At 34.2% G+C, this 17552-nt stretch overlaps 1 protein-coding gene across 1 annotated transcript in view; it reads left to right on the forward strand.

The window, feature by feature from the left end:
* The window catches only part of LOC147064922 (uncharacterized), a 113054-nt gene that overhangs the window by 91719 nt on the left and 3783 nt on the right, over positions 1-17552 (forward strand). Inside the window, exon 3 of the mRNA XM_085957728.1 lies at positions 8912-9123. Coding sequence (XP_085813854.1) covers positions 8912-9123 — 212 coding nt within the window. The remainder of the gene's footprint in view (positions 1-8911; positions 9124-17552) is intronic.

The following is a 17552-nucleotide window of genomic DNA, read 5'->3' on the forward strand; positions in this document are numbered from 1 at the left end:
TTGGAGAGACAGTCACGATAGTTTAAAATACACAGTATTGCTGCCAGTAAATCCATGCACGTGTACAGGCGCTATAAGAAGCAGTAATATTCCATTCACCTAAGTGATCTGTATTCTTTTCGTTCCTGGGGGGTCAGGACCCGACCTTTGTATCCGTACCTGCTTAACGCCATGAAGAAACAGGAAGATGACCAGAGAATGTATAATTAAAAGAATAACAGATTTAGCATTTACCGTATTATATGGTGTATCATGAGGCTATGGCAGTGGCGAAGGGTGACGTTTTGAAAGAGGTAGGCTGTGGGAGTAACCATGCTTTAAGAAGATAACCCAATATTACTACTGATGAATAGGTACGCTAAAACGAAGAAATTTCAAAAGCTTAATTGGTTTGTTATAATTAGTTCATAAAAATAAGCAATTAGTTTGAATTACTTATGTATTTTCCTAAACATTTATAAACGTAACATACGCTCAAAATATATTACCTATCGTCTTTGAAAATATCCGTTGTTGTGTATATATTATGTTCCATAACAATTTATAATTTAACCCGTAACATTTTAAAATACTTCTATATTTAAAACATGAACTACTTAGGTAGGTAAAATATCAGATATCTAAATTGTCTAATGAGTGAACTAATAAATAAATAAAAATCACGAGATAAATTATTTTATATTTTTAACAACAATCAATACATATTTATGTGATTGAATCCCATAGAAATTATTTTTTAAATTATCTTATTAATTATTTTGAATAAATGTCCTCTCGCAACGTAAGCGCTAACGAAACAGCTTGTACATTTGTATGCGGGACGCCAGACATTTTGAAATAATGAGAAAAAAACTTCATATTGAAAAACCCGTCGATTCACGCGAAAATAATCCTATACAATATGTGAAGCGAAACGCGGTGTGTTCTATCTTTTTAAAACTTTCGAGAGATGCCATAGATGGTGCTTATTGAAATATGGGAAAATATCGTCAAATTATGACAATTATACGATAGATGTCTTTGGGCATATTGAATATATTATTATTTGTGATTATATAAATACGTCAACATGAAAATAAAAATTATTTTTCTTAAGAAGGTAGGCTTTAAATAATCGCCTAGTATGGAGTCTTCGTCACTGGGCTATGGGTTGTTTCAAAACGATCCTAGTGATGTATGGCATCTGTCACTTCGTAAGCGGAATTTTCCTCCTCGTTATTTATCACCGCTTTACGAATACACTGTTAATTGATAGCTACTAACATTGTGTACTATAACTTTTCAGTAAAACAGTGATAACAGATCATGGGTAATAATTTATCTTTTGGTTGATAAAAAATAGTGAAATTTTGTTCTCAAATAACCAAATCGAACATTTTTTAAATGACTCAATATTTGTAATGTGACCACAGTGCCGCCCCCTTTCATTTTTAGTCTCAAATTGTATGGAAATCTGTTAGGTTAGGTTAGGTTTTTATTTTGTACCCAGCTATTTTGTAGTTTACTTTCGGCTATCTTAAACAGACGAGTACAATAAAAAACGTTAATAAAAAGGATATAATTACACATCGTCCACTGAGGATTAGAGTATTTCTACGAAACATATTCTCTAGTTCTATAGGGAAACAACTCAAAACTTCAAGGATTTGAGTTAATAATACCATTCAATGTAGAAAGGTCTTATCTTTACAATTCAATAAAACAAAATCTCTTCAACGGGTCAAAAAATCGAATAACCCTTTTATGTGATTAATCATTAATTCAAATATAAACGGGAATATCTGAGGTATGAATTATTAGTTAAACTGTAAAATTTCATTTTGCAATGCTAAGTTCATTTATTTGAACTAAATAGAAAATAAACACATTTACTTCAAAAATCAAGGCTTTAACAAAATTGAAATGAGAATTTGTGTAAAATTTTCAAACGCCTTAGAACAAAGTATTTTGAGTTGTTTCCCTATAGAACTAGGGTATCGATGTATTCTTATTAACACAACAATAGTAGTTTATTTTGTAATACAAGTGAAACAATTACAAACAGCCAGGCTTTGAGAAAATCACACAAATATATTGTGCCGTCACCGGGTCGAACCCGAAGCTCCCGAGTGAAGGGCCAGCGCGTGGAGGTCTGAGGCACTGACAGTTTTGGAGGCCTCCTTGTGAAAAATTTATCTGTGCGATAAATCGCAATTGAGTATTACAATACAAAAATAGGATAGGTTACTAGGAGTTCTTATGCTTCCATTGTTGTTATTCTTGTTTTAACTAAGATGTCAGTACTTTGATCAAATTTACTATTACCAATTCGCTTGATAATATTCAATTATAAGCCCGGGAGAAATAATCACATAAGTCTAATTTTAAGATTTTTGATTGTATTTATTTTTGTATTATTTTAGACTTTTCTAAAAATAATAATGTTGCATAAATCAATGACATATTTTAAATTAAAAATTAGGGAAAGATTTCTTTGAAAAAATGGCACCAGACTGCGTCCTGAAAAACATGCAATATTGACTTATGTGATTGTTCCCACCGCCCATCAAGTACCTGTAAATAGTGATTTTAAGTCATCGTATCAAAGAAAGAAAGATTATTTGAAACCATAAAATGGAAAGGGCGCCATTTTAATTTGGTCTAAGGGCCACAATTTTCCCAGGAACGTCTCTGGTCAATAGTATTAAAATACATCTCTAATGTACTATGTGCATAGTTACCTACCTAGCAGCCTGAAAGTACAGAAATCTATATTGGGACAGACATCTAGGTAATGATTAATAATATGTATACTATGTTTACATATTTTATCAAAACAGATTAATCACAAGGACTTAACAGGGAGTGTATAAAAATTGACAGCAAAATAGCTACACTGATGGATTACACAGTTAAAAGGAAAAAAACCCAAAGAGTGGTTTTGTGCATTAATTTATAAAAAATGCTTATATGAGAAAGTTTAGTTATTGCATACCATTACCACGATGGCCGCGCGGCTTAAGCGTCGGCCTATAACGTCGTGGTTCGAATCATAGGTCTGGCAAGTACACATATTGTTTTTCATTTTGTTTATGAGTCAGAGTATGGACCTGATAGATTGAACAAGTGGCTAACATCCATTTCTCGTAAAAACAGGCCCGGCCCATAGGATCGGACATGGTAAAAAAAAATAACTTAAAATTGTTATAGTAATGTTTTTATAGCATGTCATTTTCCAAAACGGATGTTCTATCTCTCGTTCATGATGATATAATCTATAAATAATACAATATTATAGGTATATCCATGGCCCCCACAAGGGGGGGTCTGACAGGGCTCTAGCCTGGGGGCCCGGGCTCAGGAGGGCCTGGCAAGGTGAGGCGAGTCGACCAGATAAGTGAGATAAAAACACATCACAATTTACTTTACTAGTAAAAAAAAGTCGCCTGCGGCGCTATTCCCCTTATATATTATTAATATTTAAATTTATGGGGTTGTACAATACAATTTTTAATTGTTTATCAATACTCGAGAACTCTATAAGTGATTCAAATGGATATACTGAAATATATAATAAAACATTAAATACACACATCCTGGGTCTGGCAAGTACACATATTGTTTTTCAATTTGTGTCTGTCAGGGTATGGACCTAATAGGTTGGGCAAGTGGCTGACATCCATTTCTCGTATAAAACAAAATCTGTTAATACAAACGTCTACTCTGTGGAGGCCCATATGATCCTATTAGGATCGGACATGGTCGAAAGAAAAAAGAAATACACACATTAATTTTACCGCGTACACCATTTGGAAAACGCTATTGTAGAGCGTCACACTATCGTTATATTTAGCGATAGGTAGGGGGGCCCGCCAAAGATCCTAGCCTGGGGGGCCGCTTCAGGATGTGGGGGCCATGGGTATATCCGGATTCCCTCCACAGGATGAAAAAAATAGAAATTATTTAGGTTTATCGAATATTACTTCTTCGTTAGAATCTCGTGACTGAGGATCGTAACCCTAGTGATTTGGCAGCCTTTTTAACTGGTTGACCCCTCTGCTCTGGGTATTCTACAACACTCAATGCTTGTGTCAGTGAAAGACCCGTGGCACTCATGAAATGATGCAACCATCTAAGGTATTCAATGTCTGCTTTAAGATGACGCAGCACGTCTAAAAGACAAGATATAAACATATAGGACCCAACTGAGGCGTGTAATTACAAAAAGCAACAAGTACACAATTCAATATTTTCGGGAAACAACGTTTTTATGTTTCAAGCTTCAATTATTTGTTTTAACGAGAGACTATTTTTTCCGTTGTATTCTATGTCGAAATTAGAACCATATGGCAATTTGTTTCAGCCGATAAACTCTTAAATGTAATAAATATAGGCAAAATAAAATTGGACGTAGCGCTATTTGTAACTCACTTTTTAATTTACTCTGCATAAGGCACATATTTCCGTGGCACTGTCATGAGTTTACCAGATGCTACAGCATGGGAGACGCCCTTTTCAATATTGAACGGTCCCTTATTGGTTGACTTAAACACGCGCGAAATCAATCAAGCTTTAAATAATATGAAACACGGACTTAGCGCTTTTTGTAATAAATCGAGACTTCAAATATTTTTTTTCGTAGGGTTATGTCGCGTTTTGGAATTTATAGATCAATACATATTGTGTAAAATTACACAAAGAATACGTGCGTATTTTTTCTCGATTTTGACCAAATGTGGACTTATCGCTTTTTTGGAATTAGAGCCTCAACTGACAATTTGCAGAATGGAGATCTTGAGCTTCAAAGGCTGTACATGTTTTTAGATACTAAATGTAAATTAATGCTGTGAACATGAAACCTATGAAAAATACTGTCACTCAATACAGTTGGTTCAGATTTTCTCTCACTGTCTGAATTACATGTTGTCCCATCCTCATTTTAGAGAATTCGAAATAATAATAGTTTATATTCAAATAAATAATTCATACCTATTATGTTTTTTTTAAATTAATTAATAACAAGGTGGTTCTATCAAGATAATTATTGCATTCAGTTGATTACGTATGAGCGATAGATTAAGATATTTAAATCTGTACTGAGTTATGGCCATTTATTTTCTTAACATTTGTAATCGCCAGAATTAGGTATTTCGGGAGGTTTTTGGAGGTCACCTTCATTATTATGTTTACTCCAAAGTGCTCCGAAACCCCATCGCTCCCTATATAATATTGGGCAGTCGTTAATGACTCTTTGAGACGTATTAATTGCCGTCACATGACCAGCAGTTATCGTCCATCAATTTGAATACATATGCTTAGATAATGATTATATTGATTCATATGTTAATACTCGATGGTAGGACATGGTATTAGAAATAATATATTCAATGTGCTAATTTATATTTATTTGTTTGTTAGTACTTGTTTCTATTATTATAGGTACGTATTACGACTAGTAACGGACATTTTCAATTAAACCGACCTTGTTTATAACATTATCAGTACGAATAAGTACCTATTTAAATTTCAAAAGTGTTGCTATTTTCTAACAAACAATTTCATGAATATGTTTTCCCAGGCCATATCACAGAGAGGGGACAGGAGAAGGAATTGCGATCGTAATTACGTAGCACTTAGCATGGTCGCACATGCAGACTCGTCTCGACTGCAATTATGTCGAATTTGTCGATATGATTTAGTTGTCATACACAAAATACACGTCACATAATGTACTGCCGGAGATAGAGTCAATGGGACATTTTATGTAGAAAAAACATCTGATCGTCGCATGCAATGACATTAATATAGACGAAGCATCTGGAAAAAAAAATGACACTCACTTTTTTGTCGGGTCTGCCGAATGGCATAATCTGTTCTAACGCCATTACAATAAAGGTGATATTGCTATAAATTCCCGATGCTTTTTGTCGGGTCTGCCGAATGGTTCGGTTCGAACGGGTTCGCTCAAATGAGTCGCTTAGAATCATAACTCACATATTCCAAAAATCAAGTTTTGAGATAATCGCTAAAAACCAACAGAGCACTATTTTTTGTAATTAGAAGAACAGTATTGAACTCCCTAGAATATTAATGAGTGAGAGAGTCGAATAACTTTTTTTTTTAAATATATATACCTAATACTCCTAACGTTGCAGACATACAGCATACTATGAGAAATAGAGCTCCCCGATTGGTTAGGAAGGCGTTGGTGACAAAACTCTATTCTTTGAAATATACGACATATTACACCAACAATGAACTTTGTCAACGATTTTCACATGGTTTAAATTGACTTTTAATACTCAACTATTTTTCGGTATATAGATTAATTCATTTAGAATCACTTGGCATATTTAACTAAAAAACGACAAAATTGCAATATGTGAGCGACTCAAATGAACATTGACACTGGAAACACTGTTCTAACACCATTACAATAAAGGTCATATTGTTATAAATTCCCGATGCGTAATATCGCATAATGGAAATTGCGTGACGTCTACCTATACATGTGCGAATGTAGCTATGCGTGAATTTACTTGCTAGCTACTGTATTGAGTGCGTTGTCCATTAATAATGTCATTAATCGCATGTAACAAATCTAACTCAATATGGGCAGGTAGAATAGCAAAATGTTGCTTCGGTGCATGTGCAGATACTTACTGATTTTTCATTAGTTTCGGCTAGCTGTGTGACATCACTGTTCCGGCATGGTCTCGCGTATGCGTGCGGAAAAGCGTTGCAACACTTGCAACATTGCCTTCAATATTATTTATGACCATGTCCTAAAAAAATCTGTCATACGGCGCGGCGGTGTCTCAAAAATATTTACCGCCAAAATGAAACCAAAGAAAGTAGACTGCAACTTCTGTACCGAGACATACACGTCACCGCGGTCGTTTCTGTAATTAAGATAATACTGTCATCGCATACAGCGCCATGACGTGATGTCAATACCTATAAATAGAAGGCGCACAGTAAGATCTTCCGATTTTAGCAGGGTTCATAATAATGCATACACCCTCCCACTATTATACGTGTGAATGATTGAATCAAATATAATAAATAAATACGAATCCAATGGCATTTGCAACTTTCTGAAAATTACGATAATACCTATAATGCTATAACTCTCACTTTATTATCTATGTATATTATTGAGAAAATTACATAGAAATCTAACAATATCTACATAGCTTTCCAGAATAGATAAGCAGATAAGCAAGTACATTAGTAGACTATAAATAAACAATTCAGGTGATTAGTTCAATAAATGACTATGAAGATTAATTTTAGAATCAACAATATATTTATTATATTATCGTCATGCCAGTTTTTACTTATTGTAGATGCGATTGACTAATTTTGGTGTAATTGATTTTGATGATTGAATCTAAATAGGTAGGTATAACGATTCCCTTGTCGTAGAACTCTGGCGCCGCCGTTTTCATAAATGTTCTCACCTCTTCCTCTACGTCCTCGTCGGCTTCGAAGCGTTTTCCGGCCAAATGTTGCTTCAGGTGAAGAAAAAGATGAAAACAACTCGGCGCCAGGTCGGTATGAGCAGGATGACGGAGGACATCCCATTTGAATGAGTCCAAAACGTTCAAAAAGAACTAACACGATTTTGTTTTGTGAGCTTACGTCAGGATTTTGGGCACCCAACGAGCACACCTTTGCATACCCCAATTTTCCCTTCAAAATCGTTTGTATGGTAGACTTACTGACGTCTGGGATCAAAATTGCGAGCTCACGGACAGTCAGACGGCGATCTTCACGAACTTTATCATTGATTTTCTTTAAAAAAACGTCACCAATTGAGGACCTCCTTTCTCTCCCCTCCTCAGTGACGTCCCTAGATAAAATGCCGCCCCTAGACAGCGCCAATATGCCGCCCCATTTTAATACAGTATTTTTATCATCCTATCATGAGTCTAATATCTAAGCTTCTGAGAAATGTGTAGTATGGATACATTACTAACAAAATATCAGACTGTAATTATTCGCAAATCTGCACGTGTCGTTTCTAGTCACCATGGACGTCGAAGGGTAACGGAAGTAAACTAGATATCGCGAACCCAACAAAACCAGTGAGCTGATTTTTTTAATGGAAAGTTGTTTTCGTTATTACTAAGTTTAGGTAGCTGTTTCTATATAGGTATTGCAAATGGTTCTCCTGGATTTGCCGCCCTTCGAGTAACTGCCGCCCCCAAACGACGCTCAATCTGCCTACCCCCACGGGACGTCACTACCCCTCCTCATCGTGAACACTCGTTCTACCACTCGAAAACTCAGTACACCATTTCCTGACATTCCGTTGGTTCATCACATTACCATAATTGGATGAGAGACGACGATGGATTTCAACAGGGTAGACTCCCTCCTGGTTGAGAAACCGAGTGATTGAACGCACCTCGCAGGCGGTGGGATTCGACAGAGGAGCGTCCATCTCAAACGGACGCAAATGTCATACTGAAGCAGCCACCGAGCCTGCTCACCACTCGTTCTGGAGAAGGAAGTCTACGCTACACCCCAGTGCTGTCATCTTTTAAGAAATAACATCCGCGTCGTCAAAAATGAATAAAGGTCTTTAATTCTTGGACAACTCTCGTATTAATCTGTTATATTATGCACACGACTCTCCACAGAGTGGATGTCATTCATATAAACAGATGTTTTTACAGAAAAAAAAAGTTTTTTTAGCCATTCTCAGAACATATTTAATCGAAAATATATTGATAAAACAGCATGCATTTTTTAACCAACTGCTAGATCGAATCCGCAACTCAGGAATTCATAGACGGTCACTCTATCACCTCGACCACAGTGGGTGTAGGGTTGTACATACTTATTTTTTTAATGGTCAGAAAAATTCCAGTAGGTACCTAATCTAAAAATATTTTCTACAATACGTTTTTTTTTCTGTTTCCAGTAATCATCAGTTTGTGCTGGGCAGCAGGTTCCGTCGTCGGTTTCCTGCCGCTATTCGGCTGGCACGCCGGGTCCTCCGACCACCTCTCCTGCTTCTTCGTGCAGGTGATGGACTACAACTTCCTGGTGTTTCTCTACATCGCCACCATCATCACGCCGTCTCTGGTCTTGGCTGGTTTTTACACGCACATCTATCGAGTGGTTGTGAAGCAGGTATAAAGTAGCATGGATAAAGTATTATAAATACCGAAAACTTAAAAGGGCGTAAGAGCCATTTAAAAAAAAAATAAGATAGATGGGAATTTAAAACACACTCAAAATTCAATTCATACAACCAACGCCATATTCTGGAATTTTTATGAATTATTTCCGGGCATCAGTGGCACTTGTACCCTTATGTAGGACATTGGCCTTGGCAGATGCTATCCATTTCCTAAATAAACCGTTTTCATAATTTCTGGCACTTACAGCCTTTTAAGTTTCCGGTACCTGTTCAATATGATTAGTATTTCCTTTACTCCTTATGAATGAATACTTGGGGGTGGAATTATTGGTGCGTTGTTTGTAGGTATTAGGTTTTAAATCTATATAGATGAACTTAATTCAAATTCTTTTTTACATACCGTGAACATTACAAATTACAAATTCAAGACGTTCACAACATGACATTTAAAAACAAAGAAACAGTGTAAAGAAGAATTGAAAATATGCAGTACCACAAAAACAGTATGAAAAGTAAAGTAAAAGATACAAAATTATTATAAAAAAAATATAAATTATAATCTTCCATGCGTAAGTGGACCCTATTTTAAGAATTTATAAAACAACGTCCACATACATACTCATTCTCTATTGATTTGTAGTATATATTATATCGGACGCATTTCTTGTTATGCCTAGATGTGCTGAAACGCTAATATTGTTTGCGCCATAGCAACGCCAAGCGTAGCTGCCACCCGGGTGCCAGCCCAAAAAGCCAAAAATTTTAATTTAAAAAAAACGGTAACTGGGTAGTATTTTTTCTCGGATGTCTTTTATTTTGTTAACTGTCAATTTATTGTTCATGGTGGAACTGCATTGTATTGTTGTATAACATAATAAAACGCATTTTTTTTTGTACTTATTCCACTTTTAATCAATAAATTAGAACCGGTTTCGTCCGTCTGTTGAAAATGTCCTTCTGAGCCGGACGAAACCGGTTCTAATTAATTGATTAAAAGTGGAATAAGTACAATAAAAATGCGTTTTATTAAATTAAACAACACTTATTAATTGGATGTCTTACTTTTGACAACATATTTTTCACTAACGCACTACCAAAAAAAGTTCTATCTTCTTCACGAATTAAGGCGTATGGGTTTATTCGCAAGAATCAAATTTGACGTAAGCGCCATGAAAAATAACAATGCTCGAAGCGTAAAAAAACAAAAATCACTTCGCTTGGCTTCTCGCGTAGTAGATACGAAATCAGAGGTTTTAAAAGTGTTGAATTAATAATATTTTTTTCCTAACAAATTTTATAAACATTTTTGTAGTCGGTAGAATAAATTATAAGAATAAAAATAGTAGACCTCTAAATAAGAACCTCATATTATTGATATGCTGAATTTGTGAAGTGACACCTTTTCTTGAACCTATCATATTTAGGTTCAAATTCAGTGCAAATATTTTTCAAAAAAAAATCTAATACTAAAAAACACGAAAGTGTAAACAAATATAATTTTATTCATTTTCATAAGCTAACATCACAAATTATAAGTTTAAAACATTCACAAGATGGCATGAAAGATTTCTGTTATTATTGCGTTTTTATTGAATTATAAAAAAATGACTCATAAAAGAAAGCAATTCAATGAATATTTGTCGAGGAACGTTTTTTTTTTAAATTTAGTACACAACAATTATGATTTAAGAAACAATTATTATAATAGCATGTATTTGACGGCAGTACGTTTTGGTCACCGCGGAGGATTTCGGAACATTAGTGTATAGAAAATTAATAATTGGTTCCTTAATTAGTGTATTGGTTTAACGGTATGCAATGTATTAGAATAACTATTATAAATTGTTTTTTTTTTATAATTTTATTTTCTTTTCTATTGATAGCTATTAATTGATAATTGATATTATTATATTGAAAGATATTAATTGTTAACTTGATAATTATTATATTGAGGGTTTCTTATATCCATCGACCGTATTAGTCTAGGATCAACGAGTTCAGGCAATGCACAATTCATATAAATCTTGTCACTTGTGATGTGAAGAGTAATATTGTTTTTATTATTCAATGAAATAGGTTCTTACCTCAATATATGTTTTACTTGAGTTAAATAATTACTAATAAATGCCTAAGGTGATTCCATTCAATTCAACTCGGCATTAAATTTATTAAATTCTAAAAGTTTTGTACTATTTCATTTGAGTCGTTTTATGCGATCCTGGTTTCGCCTTTCGACATCGTCAGGATGCGCACTCCTCAAATATACACTGACAACGAAAGCAGCTAATTCTCACTTAACAATAAATTAATACAATAAAGTAAGGTAAAAACTTTATCACCTACCTATTAAGTCAAAGTGCACAATGAAAAATTTAACAAACAATTAATTATGAATAGTTGAATTGTGGCAGTATGAAAAAAAAAGATTTTACCACAAACCATCTGAAAAATACATACATCATAAAACATATACGTGATTTTGTGCCCCAAAACACTTATTTTATTATTATTTTGACGATTAGGAAAATTATGACACATGTTTCAGTGGCCATTACTATGACAGCATTCGAAAACGTATTTTACTTTAAATTTTCTACAAATTTACTATTTGTGACATAAACCACTTAAGATCGATAATAAATAGACCTTGAAAAATAATATTATTTTGTTTCTATTGATAATGCCAATAAACATACTCCTGGATACGTCCCTTTGAAAATAACAAAACATGGCGACCCAGGTACATAAAAACTGTATTAAGTACATGCAAAGTTTTTCAAATCGTTTAAAGCCCAACCAAGTAGGTATTTATCAAAATAATTAAAGTCCACCTATATTTTATCTAAACTGCTCAAGTCCAAAATATTTTTTTTTTATAAATGTTGCACCGAACGAATACCTTTAGGACTTCTTTGTAGCCATCGTGGTTATAAGATTCAATTATCTTACAATATCTCACATGCTGCAACCATTTGTATTACAAGATAATAAATAATATAATATAACTACATTTTTCTCAGTTTGACATTCACTGGTATTTTATGATGTTTGATTTGTCAACACAAATTATAACACCTGGTCTACGTCATGTGGTCTTTCTTGCCAATTTGATTGTTACTGCAATGCGAGTAAAGGTCATTTTTCTATGAGTTAAAATACTGTTCGTGACGGATAAAATTTTGGAAAAAAAAGACGTCCTCACCCGTTGAAATTTAGAAGCCTACTAAGGTTAGAAATGAGAAATTAGAAAAACTATATGGATTAATCGATCAAATGGTCTCTTTTTGTTAATTTTGCAAAATAATTATATATCTAAATTGTCTGAAAATAGGATAAATACATGAAAACGTACGACGTGTTTTGGTAATATAGCGTCACTAATTGTACCGAATTTATAGGGTTTTATTTATTTTTTCATTGTTATTTATTATTTATAGTATTACGGAAATGTTATATTATAATAAAAAAATATTTTTATTGTGCAGTATATATTATTTTGTGAGAAAAAATCATTCAAAATTGGCTGATGTATACTCAAACTAAAATGGCTTTAAAATCTTTATTTTTCTGAAATTAAAAAAAGTACGTGAGTTAATCAATGAAATGTATTGTTTTACCCATTTCTTTCATACAATATATACCTGCAAAACTATTATTAAGTTCAAAAATTCACTGTGGCGTGACAGTCGTTTTGGCCAATTTCGAAAACAGGACCGACTATTTGTCATTTATTTTAAAAAGTAAAGCGAATCAGAAAATTTTAATGACACAAAAAGTGTTATTTGAATATTATTTATTAGATTTTAAATAAATAAAGTGTTTATTATGTGTCAATTCGTGTTAAACGTCCTTGCCATTTCCACGATTCTGAGAAGACAGGAAAAAACGGGTCCAATGGCCTTAACTCGACATTCTAAATTCACAGTTTCCCATTTGGCTTTACAAACTCGATGTCTACTGAAATTTAGAACAGGAGTAATCTGTCAGCACCGCAGACAAAAAACCCCTTACCACAAAACCTATCATCAATAGTGGTATTTTTCTTCTTCTTTTATTTTACGTTCCTTAAAATATGCCGCCCTTATTCAACACCCAGGCACTGAGTAAGGGAGCGTCTACCCCAGTGGGATGACAACTTTATACAACAACTGATAAAGATCCATTTTTTTATATAGGTACCACCTTAACGGTCGTAAAAATGTATTTTAAGTAACTACAAAGGAATGCCCCAGGTAATCATCAATACTAAAAAAGAACCGTAAAATATAATTTTATTAATGTAGGAAGAGCAGACCTGGTCCTAGCAAGTGCAAGGTCTGACTTATATGACTTATATGACCATATTATGCCCAACAGTTACAATAGGTGATTTAAAAAATATATTGATTTAATAATATTATATATAATCCATTAATCCACAACAAAACAACTCTCACAGGTACCTACCTAATCAAAATGATATTTTTCTTGTTTTTTTTATCAGCAAAATCTTTAAGAATTATTTCAACTTTAAACATGAAAAACTTGTTTTCCCTGGCGCTAGGGATTGCAATATCTAATGAATATATTATCAATACCGATATTTCGGTATTTCTTATTGAATACTGGTATTCGTCAAAATATATTTTATAAATAAGAAATACCTATCAATAATTATAGCTATTAAAATGTATTTAAAACACTATTTTATAGCAACCTAAAGTGCATTCCGACCATGTCCGATCCTAATAGGATCATATGGGCCTCCACAGAGTAGAGGTTTGTATTAACAGATTTTGTTTTTTACGAGAAATGGATGTCAGCCACTTGCTCAACCTATTAGGTCCATACCCTGACTCACACACAAATTGAAAAACAATATGTGCACTTGCCAGACCCAGGATTCGAACCTGAGACCCACGGCGCGGCGTGCTAGTCCAACGCTTAAGCCGCGCGGCCACCGTGGGTGTTTAAAATATATTAGATATACTCGAACAACATCTTCTTGACTACGTGTTAAAACTGTGAACTAACAAGCTCCTCCAAGTTTTAACCGCAATTTCATTATAAACTAACAAGCTCCTCCCATTTAGTCGACAACAGCGCCTTCCGGATTTTGCCTAAATCTTCTTGTTGGAGAGTAGTAGTAATGAAAAATTAACGTTAATTTCATTTTGAAAAACATAAACGTGTATGCTTTCTTAATACCGAAAATACCGGTATTTTGGATTTTTGAAACCGATATTACGGTATCGATTTAATGATAGAATATCGGTTTCGAAATACCGGAATTGTAATTCCTACCTGTCGCTATGGGAACGGAATTCATCGTAAAAATTATCAGTAAAATATATTATAATATGAGTATGGCAATTCTAGAACTTTATTTGTCAGTGACGTCCCTAGGCTAAATGCCACTCCTAGACAGACCCCAAATGCCAACCCACAGCTATATTATATAAATTGGTAAAATTATTGATTTTTATTTTTTTATTTCTTTTGGGATCAGAATTGGTTTTCAACTTTTAATAACATACTACTGAATGTCGATATTCGTTTTTTTGCGTTTGTTTTAATACCACATACCTATGTAATAATGCAACCAATACTTATACGTCCTATATATTTAGTAAATATTATTTATAATAATCAGGGAATACAACAAAATAATCTGTTTTGTCACTTAAATTGTCACTAATATTTTTTTTCTCTCAACATTTAAAGCTTAATAAACATGCCAGAGAACTCAGAAAATGGTAACTAAAATACCTAACGGGTGTGGAGAAACGGGCAACCGATCTTGAGCGTGGAAGATTACGGGATAAATTTAAACACGTTTCAAGAATACAATAAATATATCGTCGAATACTGACAACTCCTCTCGGTTTATGCACTGACGCTCATTTACTATTGGTTGTATGAAGGTTGGAACACACACTGTTGCACGTCTATATAACGCGTGGCTCATTTTCATAGGACACGTCAAAATGTACTGTATTGGGATATAGCCTATCGGAATTCTATTTATTCATCTGTTCTGCTGTGAAATATGCTATTTTAAAAAATATATTGTCGAAATGGCCAGCGTATTTTTTGTACACAGAATAGAAACCCGTGAAAGGACGCTTTTTTGTTTTCTCAAGTAGGTACATAGTCACGAGGGTGACAGTTTATATTATTTCGATTATAGAATATTTAAAATTAATAAGTTCCACATTTCGATAATGCAGAAATGTTAGAAAACAGTAGTTCTTCAGCAGTTCACAAAAAAGTCAAAAATACCTACTGATTGACTTGGCTGATTTTGAAATCTAGCGACAATTACGTAATAAATCACTTGATAAACTGACTATTCTATCTATACATCATCAACATCTGGATACTTTTTAGTGTCTTTCATGGAATGAATGCATTTACCGAAGTAGTCCCTTTCGATTTTTGTTATCGATTCGTTTCAAAATACGACATGCGTTGTTTATATTTTAATTTTATTTGGGACTTACTTTTTCGCGCATATTATTTTCAATCAGAGGCACTCAACCAGTAAACTGAATTTAATATTTAATCAAAAAATATGTATGATATAAAAATGTGATGTGTAAATTCTACAAACCATTTGATATACTACTGGATGAATCATATGCTTCTTAAAATGACGCCCGATTTTCAGCGACTCGGCCTTTGTTAAAACTTACTGAGTAATCCCGATCTAGCTTGCATCTTACTCTAACTAATAGTCAGCGCATGACGACTTGCTCTGTCTGTTTTGCGTTGCAGCCACCCTTAGGTTCACTATTCCAAGAACGCAAATTTAGTTTTACAGCCAGGGCAATACGGGGGAAATTCGGGAATCCATGTTAACGGTCTTAACGCATTATACCTACAAGGAAATATTTTAAGACAATATTCGTAATATCTTTTGTGGTACATTTTTAAAATGACACTTGTATGGGAACTGCTCATCTAGTAGTATATCAATGCTACAAACTGATTGATTCCTTCTCGGGTGTGCAGCCCTTTAGACTGCCGCCCTTATGCGTCGCTTGGTCTGCCTAACCCCACGGGACGTCATTGTTCATTGCTTATGAGAAATTTTAAAATATTTAACGAACTATCAAAAATCGATTCAAATTAGTGGCTATAATAATTATTGTCTGCTATCACTGCTGTCCATGGCCCCCACATCCTGAAACGGGCCACCAGGCTAAATCTTGTGGTGACCCCTCCTACCTATCGCTATGGTTAAAGGCAATGTGACCGCTATACAAGCATTTTCCAAATGATGTTCGAGGTGAAATTATGGGTATTAAGTGTTGTTTTAGCGATTGTATTCTTGAAAACACCTACTTGAATTAGTTGTCGAGTATTGACATTCAATAATCAAAAATTATATCGCATAACCACATATTTTTAAATGTTTTCTTGAAGTAAAATAGCGCATTTTTTACGATTAGAACAAAACTTTAATGTCCATTTATCTCACTTATCTGGTCGACCCGCCACGCCAAACCCCTCCTAAGCCCGAGCTCCGAGGCCAGAGCCATGTCAGCCTCCCCCTTGTGGGGGCCGTGCTGCTGTTATTGGCCCTCGTGTCCTGTTGTAGTGTTAAAAAGAATATGTATATATTATTTTTTTTGTAATAATAAAAAACGATAAGTAAAGATGCAAAATGTATTTCAAAAATATCTACTGTCCACATAAATGGTACATTAGTTATGTATTATGTATGGAGCAAGTTCAACAGGGTTCGAAATGAACCGGAGCCCACTGGAGCGCCGCATTGTTCTAATTCATAAAATCCCCAAAACCATCACTCTGTCTCGCTTAAAACTAATTTAACCATCTGAGCAAGATAGGCCAAAATAGGCCATAAAATTCGAAAACACAAATCTTATTTTTATAAAATACACAGAATATTGGATAACTATGTACTTACCTATTTATATATTTGTCTATGTAAATATTTTCGTAAAATTATCCAGCGCTTCGGTTCGTAAAAATTTCCATTTCGCGCTCTGAAGTTCAAGTAATATATTTTATACGATTGATTTTGAAGTGCATCCCCCATCTCAAAAGTCACCGCACGCTATTGCTACCCACCTCTACATAATCACTTTGAAATATTCAGTTACCGGTACTTCTCAAAGTGGTACTATTGCTAAAATGCGTGTTAGCCAATGACATTAATATGGACGAAGCATCTAGAAAATAAAATGACACTCACTTTGTGTCGGGTCTGCCGGATGGCGAAATTCATATTTTAATATCGGTATCCTACGCTCAAATGAACATTCTGCTTGCAAGCGGTCTGGCGACACCGCTGGGTCTGCCCATACAAAATTTCCGACTGTCAGGTTTCGACTCCACCGTTATTATTGTGTTACAAAATGCCAATGTGCCTAGTTAAAAATTGTAAAAAAATCTACTTAACACTCCAAGA

The sequence above is a fragment of the Rhyacophila brunnea genome, unplaced genomic scaffold (assembly GCF_057557595.1).
Source record: "Rhyacophila brunnea isolate RB1 unplaced genomic scaffold, BYU_Rbru_1.0 scaffold_7, whole genome shotgun sequence".
In the NCBI taxonomy this organism is placed as follows: Eukaryota; Metazoa; Arthropoda; class Insecta; order Trichoptera; family Rhyacophilidae; genus Rhyacophila; species Rhyacophila brunnea.